General features: G+C 42.1%; 1 protein-coding gene across 1 annotated transcript in view; it reads right to left on the reverse strand.

Moving 5' to 3' along the window:
- Nucleotides 1–12677, reverse strand: part of LOC122798356 (cryptochrome DASH-like) — an 807604-nt gene that overhangs the window by 462079 nt on the left and 332848 nt on the right. Inside the window, exon 5 of the mRNA XM_044067208.1 lies at nt 890–1036. Coding sequence (XP_043923143.1) covers nt 890–1036 — 147 coding nt within the window. The remainder of the gene's footprint in view (nt 1–889; nt 1037–12677) is intronic.

The following is a 12677-nucleotide window of genomic DNA, read 5'->3' on the forward strand; positions in this document are numbered from 1 at the left end:
AATGGCTGACACAGCTACCAGTAAATAACACTAGCCAGGTTTAATGCTGCTTGAGATAGAAATAAAGCTGAATTCAGATCATTTTTATTGGAAGCAATTATGACTATGTGCATCTTTACCCTTTCCTTCCCTTTAATTCTTACTTCTGAATGGCAAAACTCACAGTGAAGCTTAAATATATTTAAAACCAAATGACAAGCTTTGCTGTGAGTGCCCATGCTGCTCTTATCATTTCCAGCTTATTTCTAAATTAAACTGGCTTCCTATTACATATAGTTCAGCACTCTCACTTATGCGTAATGCTTGATATCCTGTTTGATGTGCATGGGACAGGGGCTACCTACAATGCATGTTTCATGCAGACTGCTTAGGAATTCTGACTACCACTCACATTTACTAGATACTCCTCCAAAGTGAGTGAAAAAGCAATTAGTGCTTTTGACTCTGGCCTCAGGAATGGCTTATGTAGGTCCCAGCACCTTGCCATATCAGCTCTTTTTTTTTTTTTAGAAAGTTTAGATCTTTCCATTATGAAGAGTTGTAAGTTTCCAGAAAAGACAACAGCTTCATGTCCCTAGTTTTTCACTGGTAACCTTAAAATTACTGTAGCACTGCAGTTTACTATCAGTCAGTGCTAATATTGTACCCAATGCTGCTGAACTGCAATGATACACAATGATACACAGCTAACACCTCTATTGTTAGGCTTTGCTTTGTGCTCGTAGCACATGAGTACACCTCAAAATGACATCTAGTTCCAATTCACTATTGACTGCACCATTTGTTGGTTTGATTTGTTGCATGACACTTACTCAGCAACTGAATGAAGTGTTATATGCTCACTAAGGACCACTCTATTATCAAAATTCAAATAAATATATTATGCTACCTTTCTGAGAAATCTTCATAAGTTGGAATACTTCCTTCCTCCAGCCCCAAAGGCACTGGCTTTAACATTTCTGGCATCTGCAAAGTGGAACGAACTTTCGCCTGAGTCTCAACAGACTTTCTGAAGTGGGTGAAAACATCAGGTAACCTGCAGCAAAAGAAAGATATAACATGTCAGTACAATTGCTGATGCATGCAGAGTGGTGAGATTCAATATGCAACATGCCTGTTTCTAGTTATGAATATTCCATAGGCACAGACTATTACCTTACCAGAAATGCTATTTCAACACACACTACAAAGTCCTCTGGTTTATTTACTATTTATATTGATAAGCAGATAATTGTGCTAGCCAAAAGTAATCATCTTTAGATATGTTATAAAAACTACAATAAAAGTGGACAGAAAATATGAGTAACACAGTAAAGTCACAAAATATTTCAGTTAATAAAAGCAAAAGAAAAAATAAAGAATAAAATAATATTCATAGTGGTAAACTGAGAAGTCATTGGGATACTGACATGCGCGGAAAAAAAAAAGCTAATACTTTACAAAATAGGCCTGTCATATGAAGGTACAAACTGGACAGCTAATTAAGAAAATGTTACAGTGAAAACAGGAAAAAGGAAATTAAACAGTTTTCACAATTAAAGAAACAGAAAAATAGGTGCAGTGTGTCAAAATAAGGGAAGTCACTTCAAGCAGTAGACCTGTAACAAGTGGCGCACCCCAGGGTTCGGTCTTGGGGCCTTTGTTATTTGGGATATACTTTTCTGTGATACAGGCCAAAACCAGTGGGCTATGGCTGACTAAGTTTGCAGATGATTGCAAGTTGGGAGCTGTCATCAATTCCCCTAGAGACGTAGACATCCGTCAAGAGGATCTAACCCAAACAAATGACTGGTGCCAAAAAAATGGCCTCAAGCTGAATACAAAAAAATGCATCATCATCCCCTTTAGGGATAGAGATGTCCCCACAAATTATCACATTAATAACAACGATCTAAGCACACAGTCAGTCGTGAGGGATTTGGGCACCCAGATTGATAGCAGCCTGACTTTTGACGACCATGTTGCTTCCATTGTACGGAAAGCTTTCTACATGGCCCACCTCATAAGTAAGGGTATCTCATTCAGGGACAAAGAGGTCAGAACATCCCTGTATTCTTCCCTTATAAGGCCCATTATTGAGTACAATGCCCCATTCAGCATGTACCCTGCAAAGCACATGCAGCAGCTGGAGAGACCACAGAGGTTCCTTACCAGGAGAATCCAGGGCCTCAAAAATTTACCATACACAGATAGGCTAAAAGCCCTATGCCTCTACTCTGTTTTATACAGACTCCTCAGAGATGACCTCTGTCTGGCATACAAGGCAATCTCGGACCCCGCCTTGATGGGACTGTTGCATATCCGCAAGTCAAACTCCACTAGATAACCCGCACACGACCTTAACCTGGTCTGTGACATCAATAGGACTTGCTGGCGGGACAGGTTTGTGTCCCAGAGACTCCCCCATCTACAGAATAAACTCCCTCTCAACATCAAGCAGAGTATCTCTTTACCCCTTTTTAAGCACAATCTGGATAACTGGATGGAAATAGAAAATACGTCTCTGGGATTCCACCCGTGTTCTTGCTGGACAGGGGCATTAGGTGCTGATTTATCTATGCATGGGCTAAACTCTTGGCTAGGCTTATAAGGACATCAGGGCCAATAGCCTAGTAACTGCCTATGATCCTATGTGTGTAAGGAACTACAAAGGTATGTTACTAATTTGGAGTAATGGAAAAGGTAACAGACACTAAAGGGAGATTAGAATACTGGGGTAAGCACAGTTCACCGAATAATAAGACAGAACAAAGAAAGGAGATATTTGAGGGAATATGAGGTGAGAGTACCAAATATGGAAAAACATTCAGCAGCAGTTGATTGCAAGATGCAGAAAATGTTTAGTTATTCTTAATAAATTAGAGGCAGACAACTTCTCCCATTTTATATGGAGAACAGACAGTTCCAGGACCTAAAAGCCTTAGGAATGATAGCAATGGATCTCATGTCAGTCTGAGAAAGAGGGTGCTGGGTAAACTATAGAACGCCTGGTATGCTGCTGATAGTAAGAATTATGAGATCTTGGGGAACGGAGACAGGAAGAGACTGAGAAAGATAAGTCAAAGGGAAATTATCCATACAGGATAGAAAACAAGTCTTAAGTAATGATATAGAACTCAACTTATCTTCAATGGGAGTCACATGATTTGCTTAGGCTCAGCTTTTGAATAATGGGCAAACTTGCAGTTTTAAAAGTACTGTTTTTCATTTTTTTTCTGTACCTAATTGTGTGTTTCACTGAATAGTGTGTGTGCTGTGTCTCTCTCTGCTATAAGAGGGGGTGGTGGTCTTCTCACTTCTTATCTGATATTTAACTGTTAGCCTAGAGGGATTCCTCTGTACTTTAAGTGCTAGCCACAAAGTTTGAGAAATCATTTTATGCTCAACTTCTGAGAGACTTGCTTGGCTATAATCACCTGCATTAGAAGCTGAAGTTAAGTACAAACGTGCAGTTTTAAAAGTACTGTTTTTCATTTTTTCTGTACCTAATTGTGTGTTTCACTGAATAGTGTGTGTGCTGTGTCTCTCTCTGCTATAAGGGGGGGTGGTGGTCTTTTCACTTCTTATCTGATATTTAACTGTTAGCCTAGAGGGATTCCTCTGTATTTTAAGTGCTAGCCACAAAGTTGGAGAAATCAATTTATGCTCAACTTCTGAGATACTTGCTTGGCTATAATCACCTGCATTAGAAGCTGAAGTTAAGTACAAACTTGCAGTTTTAAAAGTACTGTTCTTCATTTTTTTCTGTATCTAATTGTGTGTTTCACTGACGAGTGTGTGTGCTGTGTCTCTCTCTGCAGTTTGTTCCCACCCACCCTACCTATTCTTGTTTTGGTGTTAGTGTTGGTGGCTCTGGAATTGCCCGCCCCTTCTGTAAGTCTGTATTTGACCACTCCTCCTGAATCCATCTCATTTGCTCACTTAACCAAATACAGTGAGATCAAATTCTGAGTCTAGTGTTCACTCTACTTAATACAGAGAGAAGATTTAAGAAGGCCAACCCACTTAGGTTCTTCCTTCCTCTCTCCTTGCACTTTACTAACAAAACAAAAAAAAATTGCACTTTATTCATCTGCTTTTACTGTATTTGTGTTTCCTCCTACTTTATTTTGCTTTTGCCTCTTGTTAAAAGTGCTCAGTTTTATTTATTCTGCTGCATTTATTACTGCTTGGTAGTAGCCTGATTAAATTGTAACTGTTATTCTAAGTCTTTTGGTTTAAGCACTTGGGCTTCATATCAGTTGTTTTACATTAAGAAGGTTTGTGGTCTGCACTGTTGTGGCAGAACAGGTAGCTTAAATCCTTCTAAGCTGGGAATTGCTGACTGAAGGCTCAGTGTCTGCTATTCTAAAATTGTATTAGTTCTGGTTTAGGAACTTGGGCTTCAGGCCAGTTATTCTACATTAAGAAGGTTTGTGATCTGCACTCTTGTGGAAGGAGAGGCTGGATTATGCCCTTCTGAGCTGGGAATTTCTGGTCACAGGCTTATTGTGCCTGCTTATTTGAACTGTTTCCTTCTGAAATTGGTGCGCCTTGTTGCTGTAGCATAGGACCAGATTCAGGTCTGCTGAATCTAGCTTTGTTTATATAACTTGAGCACTGATCCAGGTCATCTTTTTTTTGGAGAAGGTTCCCCTGCACCCTAGTAGCGGGAGAGTACAGTTTGAACTTGTCTGATTGAAGACTGCTGGAACAGGGCTCAGTTTTGAGCTTTTTTTCTGGTTAATTGGGTAACTTGTTTAAATCAGTTTGTTCGTTTTTTATTGTTTTATATATATAAAAAATACATTGCACTTTATTCATCTACTTTTACTGTATTTGTGCTTCTTCCTACTTTATTACTAGGAGCATTGACTACAACTCTGAACTGAGATATATAACAATAAGCATCCGTTTCTGTGCATTTAAAGTGTTTGTGTATTGTATCTGCTTTATTTTCTGAAAAAAAAAAAAATATATATATATACATATATATATATGTATACTTGTTTCCCGCCTTTCTAAGCTAGTATTGTCCAGTTTTCAGTTTAGTTCTGAATTCAGGGCTGTGTTACAAATCTCTGTGTTTGCCCATACCTTACTTGGATAGAAGGAAGTTTCTCTGTTCACCTGTCAGACAGGGGAGCTTTGAGCAGCCTATCTGTCCCTGGAGGAGTGGTTTCAGCTCAGAAATTAGTAGTTTATTGGCCGTTGGGCTAATTTCTATCTCTTTCATTTCCCTGCTATAAAAATCTCATTTGCCCGGTTTTGCGTGCCGGTTAGCTAGGGTATAAATATTCCCGGCTCCACAAAGTTTCCTCTTCAATTTTTCCCTTGGAACTAGACAAACTTTCAACTTAAGCACTCAAGCCATTAATTTCTCAGCCTGGCACTTGCTCAAAACTCATAGCAAGCACTTATAAACCCTAGCACTAGACCCCCCATACTGTACAGAAGGACAAGGCTCTCTATTCAACTGTCTCATGTACACAGACAACCCACTCCTCCTACCACCAAACACTAATACATGCGAGAGATGTAATTATACAGCCAAACTGGAGGCTAAGCTCTCTCAACCCAAAACTGGATCTGGCAGTCAAGAGGAGAAGGGAAATACTGGCATCACACCACCAGTGTCACATAGACCCATTAAACCAGCACCGGCAAAAAACACACATAAATACACAAAAACATACTTGGAGGCTCTAAATAAAAATCTGCAAAAGCAACAGAGACCTCCAAAGCAGACATCCAAGCAACCACCACCCCCCAACACAAACCATGAAACACATACTTCACAAAACCGGCGTGCCACACAATCACAGCCCTTAAGGCAAAATAACATACCCAATATACTAGTAATAGGTGACTCTATAGTCTGGCTCACTGACGTCCCACTCACTAGGCTGAATAAGGAGAAGGTTACTGTTAGCTGCCTGTCGGGTGCCAGGATCCGCCACATAACACAAGCACTCAGGTCACTCCAGAACAAGTACAAATATGACTCTGTCATTGTCCATGTTGGTGTGAATGACCTGAGCCGTACCTCCCTGGACTACATGAAAAGAGACATGGAAGAGCTCTCTAATCACATAGCCCAGGCTGGTATGACCCTAACCCTGAGTAGCATCCTGCCCTCACCAAGAATGATACAATGGTATAAAGAAAAAAATATCAATTTCAACAATTGGCTAAGTTTCTGGTGTAATTCAAAGGGGATCCAGTGTCTGTTCGCCTGGGATTACATGCACGACAAGCCACGCTGCTTCGCTAGAGACGGCTTGCACCTGTCACCTTCAGGCTTTTGAATACTGGCCAAGGCTCCTGCCACCCCCATAGTGCCTTTTTTAGGCAAGGCTCAAAAGACAAACCCACCGCCGTAAATAGCACAATTAACAAAAATCTGAGGGTAATGCTACTCAATGTCAGAAGTCTAAACCTCAAAATGCACACACTTGAGGCACTCCTCAATATGGAGAGAATCGAAATATGTGCAGTAACAGAAACCTGGTTTAAGGCTCCAGAGAGCACCCCAGCACTACCAGGCTACAACTCATACCATACATTTCGGCCACAGAACCCGGACCAAAATACAAAAGGTGGGGGAGTATCCATATTCATCAAGGATACCCACATCTCCAGGTTAGTGGCACAGCACGATGCTTCAGAGATCATCCATGTGCAACTAACAACGGGCAAAACTGCAATTCAAATTGTAGCTTGCTACAGATCACCCACCATGTCCCAGGACCCCCATTCCACATTTCTGGAAACACTGGGAAACATAAAGGTCCTACCAAGCACCCTAATATTGGGTGATTTCAACTACCCAAACATTAACTGGGAGAACTACTCAAGTACTAACTCCCTTGCCCAACATTTCCTAGAATTTTTAAACTCAAACGCCCTGGATCAACTGGTTAACACACCTACCAGAGGTGACAACATATTGGACCTGGTCATCACCAACATGGGTGACCAGTGTTCCACACCGCAGGTCAACCTCTCGTTGGTTAGATCTGACCGTAAACAAATCATTTTGGATATCCACATTCTGCCCCACCCCCGGACAAGGAAACCACCGTGAAAAACTTTTCAAAAGTAAACTTCACGTTATTTAAGACCAAGGTGGAAAGTTTCAAAGCCCCCATGCTAAAGGATAATGCTGTCCAAGCTGCAAAATCCTTTACTAATGCATTCTATGGGCACCTAAAAGAATGCATGGATCATGCTATCCCAAGCAAAACCAAGACTCACTACTCCAAGAAAAGGACACCAGTCTGGTGGACCCCTGCCATAAAAAAGCTATACAATAGAAGGAGGAAACTAGTACAGAAAAGAGTAAAACCCAAGAAGGGAAGACATCCCTGATCAGTATCAGCAAGAAACTATGATCCCCCATAAAATTGTCCAAGGCGAGCTTTGAAAGAAAACTTGCCAAGGACTCCAAAGATAACCACATGGCATTCTTTAGCTATGTCAAGAATCTAAGTGGCAATGCTCAGATCTGCATGGAGTTAATGCAGAATGGCACAAAATACACTGAACCAACCGATATTGCCAACATCCTGGCAGACAGGTTCAGTGCAAACTTCACCCCCCTCTCACCCCCAAAAGGGCCCATAACCATACCAGAAGAATGTAGAGCCCCTGAAATCACAGACACTCAGGTTAAAACAGCCCTCTCCAAAGCCAAAACACAGCATCAATGGGACCGGACAGTGTCCCAGGCTGCATCCTACATGAGCTCAAAGACAAACTAACCCCTCACCTAAACACACTGTTCAAACTCAGCCTCTCCACAGGCTACATACCCATAGAGTGGCACACAGCAATGGTTATTCTGCTCCACAAAGGTGGAGCCACATCATACCCTGGGAACTATCGCTTTATAAACCTGACTAGCTTGGTCTGCAAGGCTATGGGGCGTATAATTATGGAACTCATTAACAGAGACATTGGGAACCTCCAAACACTGGACCCTACCCAGTTCAGCTTTGTTAAGGGCAGATCATGCCTCCTAAACCTGGTGGACTTCTTTGAGACAGTTACCAAGGCTATAGACGAGGGAAAGGTGGTACACACAGCATACCTAGACCTCGCAAAGGCCTTCAACACCATTCCCCATTCTGGTATTATAGACAAGCTCACCAGCCAGAACATAAACCCCTATGTCACAAGATGGGTTGCCAATTGGCTCACGGACAGAACCCACATGGTGAGAGTTGCGGGAGCTAGGCCTGACTCTAAACCGGTTACAAGTGGCATTCCCCAGGGCTCAGTCCTAGTCAGCATATACTTCTCAGAGGTACAGGCAAGCACAGGAGGACTATGGCTGACCAAGTTCGCAGACGACTGCAAACTAGGGGCTATAATTGACTTTCTAGCTGACACAGACAGCCTCCAAAAGGGTCTCATTGAGACAGATACCTGGTGCCAAAATCATGGCCTCAAGCTAAATGCCAAAAAGCACAAAGTCTTCCCCTTTGGAAAAAACAAAGTACACACAAACTACCATATAGGTGGTAGCCTCCTAAATATAGAAAACTTAATAAGGGATCTGGGGACCCAAGTAGATAGTAATCTCTCCTTTTATAATCACATTGCCAAAGTGGTTATAAAATCCTTCTATGTGGCCCACCTAATCACAAAAGGGTTCACATCCAGATCAAAAGAGGTCATTGTGCCCCTCTACTCATCACTCATCAGACCCATCATAGAGTACAACGCCCCATTTGGGATTTCCCTTACAAGACACCTGCAACAGCTGGAAAGACACAGAAGTTGTGTTGTTATAAAAATATTAGCAGTTTGTTTGATGGAAGGGGAAGAAACTTTCTGCAGGTATTTGCAATTTTGAGACTGATGAAGGTGTCTATGAGCAGTACAAGCATGCATTCTGTTGATGTTAAACAAAACAATATTGAAAGCCAGAAGTAGAAAGTGAGGAATTGGTTTAAGGGCTGACAGAGCTGATTTCAAGAAGCCATAGAAGAATATAGTATCCTGCTATCTATTTACAAAAGATCTTAGCTTAAAGAAACAACTATGGTGTGGGAGTTAATGAAACAGAAGAGAAGGAGGACAGAAATAGAATCTTTGGGAGCTCATGTGATTTTTTTTTCACAGGAGGTCAGCAGTGCAAAGTTTTACCAGAAGCAGACATTTTCTATGATAAATTGAAATCTATATAGTAAAGCCCAAAATACACAGCATAGTAATTTTTTAACTGAGTAACACATACACTAAAGGATGTGTACAAATCAACAAATATTGTTCATTTAAAGAGGCATGGACCCTTATTTCAATTGCTGTCATCAGTCAGAATTATCTGGTCAGTAGAAGTACTGTGAACCTTCCTAAAGCCATGTTGTGCATGGTAAAAGAAGGTAGTCATTGGATGGCCACTCATTTCTTACCTAGATTATCCAATGGTGTTGCCATAATAATATTGCTAAAGGGATGGGTATGTAGTTTGTACACACTGAGATCTAATTTACCTTTATTTTTCTAGGGAGGTAAACTGTGGTGCTCTTTAAGTTCAACAGTGCACCCCAAAATTGAATTTTTGGGATAAAGTGTTGACAGATTTACGAATCACTGTGATATCTAGAACAAACAATAGTTTAAATGAGTGGTGGATTTACCTAAGATGTGATGACTGATAATCCATGTATGGAAATATCTACATATGCTGGACCCTTAGATAAGCAGCAACTAGAACTAGTTATTCTAGAAACACACTTGGTGCAGTGGCAATTTCAAAGAGGAAAACAGACAACTGGGGAAAATGACCCACAAGGATTTCTCGTAAAAAAAAAAAAAGGATTGGTTGGGATGTGCAGATAAGCATTCTCCATATCCAGAGTTGCTATTTATCAGTAGTGGCTTATCAAATGAAGTGGACTCTTCATACAGCCAATATGTGGAAGTTATTTGCTAAACTGAATTTTATTTTAATCTATCAGGTCCAGTATTAACAGCTTCTTGTAATTTTTGGAACCAAAACAAACTCAGTAAAACTGTTGGAGAATCTATTTAATTGTGTTCTTGTTCAACAGTTGATAAGCAAGGTTGAGAGTTGTGTTTAATGTCTAGGAGGGGTATACAGTATGAGGTACAGAAGGGGTTTATTACAGCTGCATAATTCTTGGAAATTATCAGAAACTTGCCCTTGTCTGACTAACAGTTTCTGGGTCCGCCCTAGGACTCTTATAAAGATATTTATGAGCCTCAGGCACCCTGTAATACCTATCCGGTTTAACAGGAGCAGGAGGCAAAGAATCAGGATTAAGTGAAGCCTCTGCAAACACATCTTCCACAACATCCAGAACAGGGGTATAGCCAAGGGCCTATGCTGGGGTAAAAGCAAAAATTCCCTAAGCCTTTTCCTGGAATCAGAGAAGTCCTGACCTTCCCACTTAAAATGTTCCCTCATGGAATGAAGTGTCTCTGAAAAGAAAAATCTTCTGGAGGAGAAGCAGAAGGAGTGAATCATCTGCATCAGAATCAGAATAAGGAGAGTACTCCTGCAAGTCTTCAGCCGAAGACTCTGAAACATCCGGCCTGCTCAAAACTCCCCAACTCTGGCTCCACCCTAGGCCTCTTATCAGGAGGGGGCAAAGAACCTCTAATCAAAGTAATCAAATCTTCTGCCATTTTAAGCATGTGCTTCTTGGGCACAGACCCTGCTGAACTAGGAGTGACACCAACAGAAGCTAAACCTGGCCTGCCTCTGGGAGAAGCCTTGGAAACAGAAGGAGAGGGCCTAACCACCCTAGGAAGGGAGGGAGTACAGTAACCTGAGAAGCCCTTCAGCCTGACCTGCCTCCTGAGAGGCCACATCCTGCAATATCAAAGTCTCCCTGGGACTCCAGAGAAGCCTCCGTGGAACCACCGGTTCCACTGACGCCTCTAAAGAACCGGCGTCCGAACGGACGACTCATCTTGCCTGGGTTTAACTGCTTTGTCTTTGCGCTTTTGAAGCGGCGCGGAGAATCGGCGGCATATTATAATTGCACCGCTTCGAAGACCAGCCTAGCACAATCTAACCTTCGCAATAGTGCGCTTATTGAACCTAGCACAAAAGCGACACCCAACAACGTCGTGCTCAGGCCCCAAACAAGGAATACACAAAGAATGATAATCCCTATGCAGTATCTGTTTCCCACAAGAAATACAGTTATTCACTTTTTCTGACATCCGGTATTACCACTGAGGCAAGAAAAAACTAAAATATTCTAACGGGTACTTAGCCAACTTTGATTCGGTCTGAAACTCCGAACTCGAAAAATTTCAGAACGCCGAACGGCACTTGCAACGCTGCTTCTGCATCGGACCATGCGGCAAAAAAGACTGAGGATATGACGTCGGTCATGCGCATTTGTACCCTGACGTCCTGATGTCAGTCTTAAGCGCCTTGACCGACGTCAGCCTAATACTTTGATATTCGGGCCGACCGAGGACAGCGGACTACCCATATGTAAGGACTGCAGCAATGTGAGATGAAGAACATCAAATCATTTTGGATATCCACATTCTGCCCCACCCCCGGACAAGGAAACCACCGTGAAAAACTTTTCAAAAGTAAACTTCACGTTATTTAAGACCAAGGTGGAAAGTTTCAAAGCCCCCATGCTAAAGGATAATGCTGTCCAAGCTGCAAAATCCTTTACTAATGCATTCTATGGGCACCTACAAGAATGCATGGATCATGCTATCCCAAGCAAAACCAAGACTCACTACTCCAAGAAAAGGACACCAGTCTGGTGGATCCCTGCCATAAAAAAGCTATACAATAGAAGGAGGAAACTAGTACAGAAAAGAGTAAAAACCCAAGAAGGGAAGACATCCCTGATCAGTATCAGCAAGAAACTATGATCCCCCATAAAATTGTCCAAGGCGAGCTTTGAAAGAAAACTTGCCAAGGACTCCAAAGATAACCACATGGCATTCTTTAGCTATGTCAAGAATCTAAGTGGCAATGCTCAGATCTGCATGGAGTTAATGCAGAATGGCACAAAATACACTGAACCAACTGATATTGCCAACATCCTGGCAGACAGGTTCAGTGCAAACTTCACCCCCCTCTCACCCCCAAAAGGGCCCATAACCATACCAGAAGAATGTAGAGCCCCTGAAATCACAGACACTCAGGTTAAAACAGCCCTCTCCAAAGCCAAAAACACAGCATCAATTGGACCGGACAGTGTCCCAGGCTGCATCCTACATGAGCTCAAAGACAAACTAACCCCTCACCTAAACACACTGTTCAAACTCAGCCTCTCCACAGGCTACATACCCATAGAGTGGCACACAGCAATGGTTATTCTGCTCCACAAAGGTGGAGCCACATCATACCCTGGGAACTATCGCTTTATAAACCTGACTAGCTTGGTCTGCAAGGCTATGGGGCGTATAATTATGGAACTCATTAACAGAGACATTGGGAACCTCCAAACACTGGACCCTACCCAGTTCGGCTTTGTTAAGGGCAGATCATGCCTCCTAAACCTGGTGGACTTCTTTGAGACAGTTACCAAGGCTATAGACGAGGGAAAGGTGGTACACACAGCATACCTAGACCTCGCAAAGGCCTTCAACACCATTCCTCATTCTGGTATTATAGACAAGCTCACCAGCCAGAACATAAACCCCTATGTCACAAGATGGGTTGCCAATTGGCTCATGGACAGAAC

The sequence above is a fragment of the Protopterus annectens genome, chromosome 3.part1 (assembly GCF_019279795.1).
Source record: "Protopterus annectens isolate FY-2018-M chromosome 3.part1, PAN1.0, whole genome shotgun sequence".
NCBI lineage: Eukaryota > Metazoa > Chordata > Ceratodontiformes > Protopteridae > Protopterus > Protopterus annectens.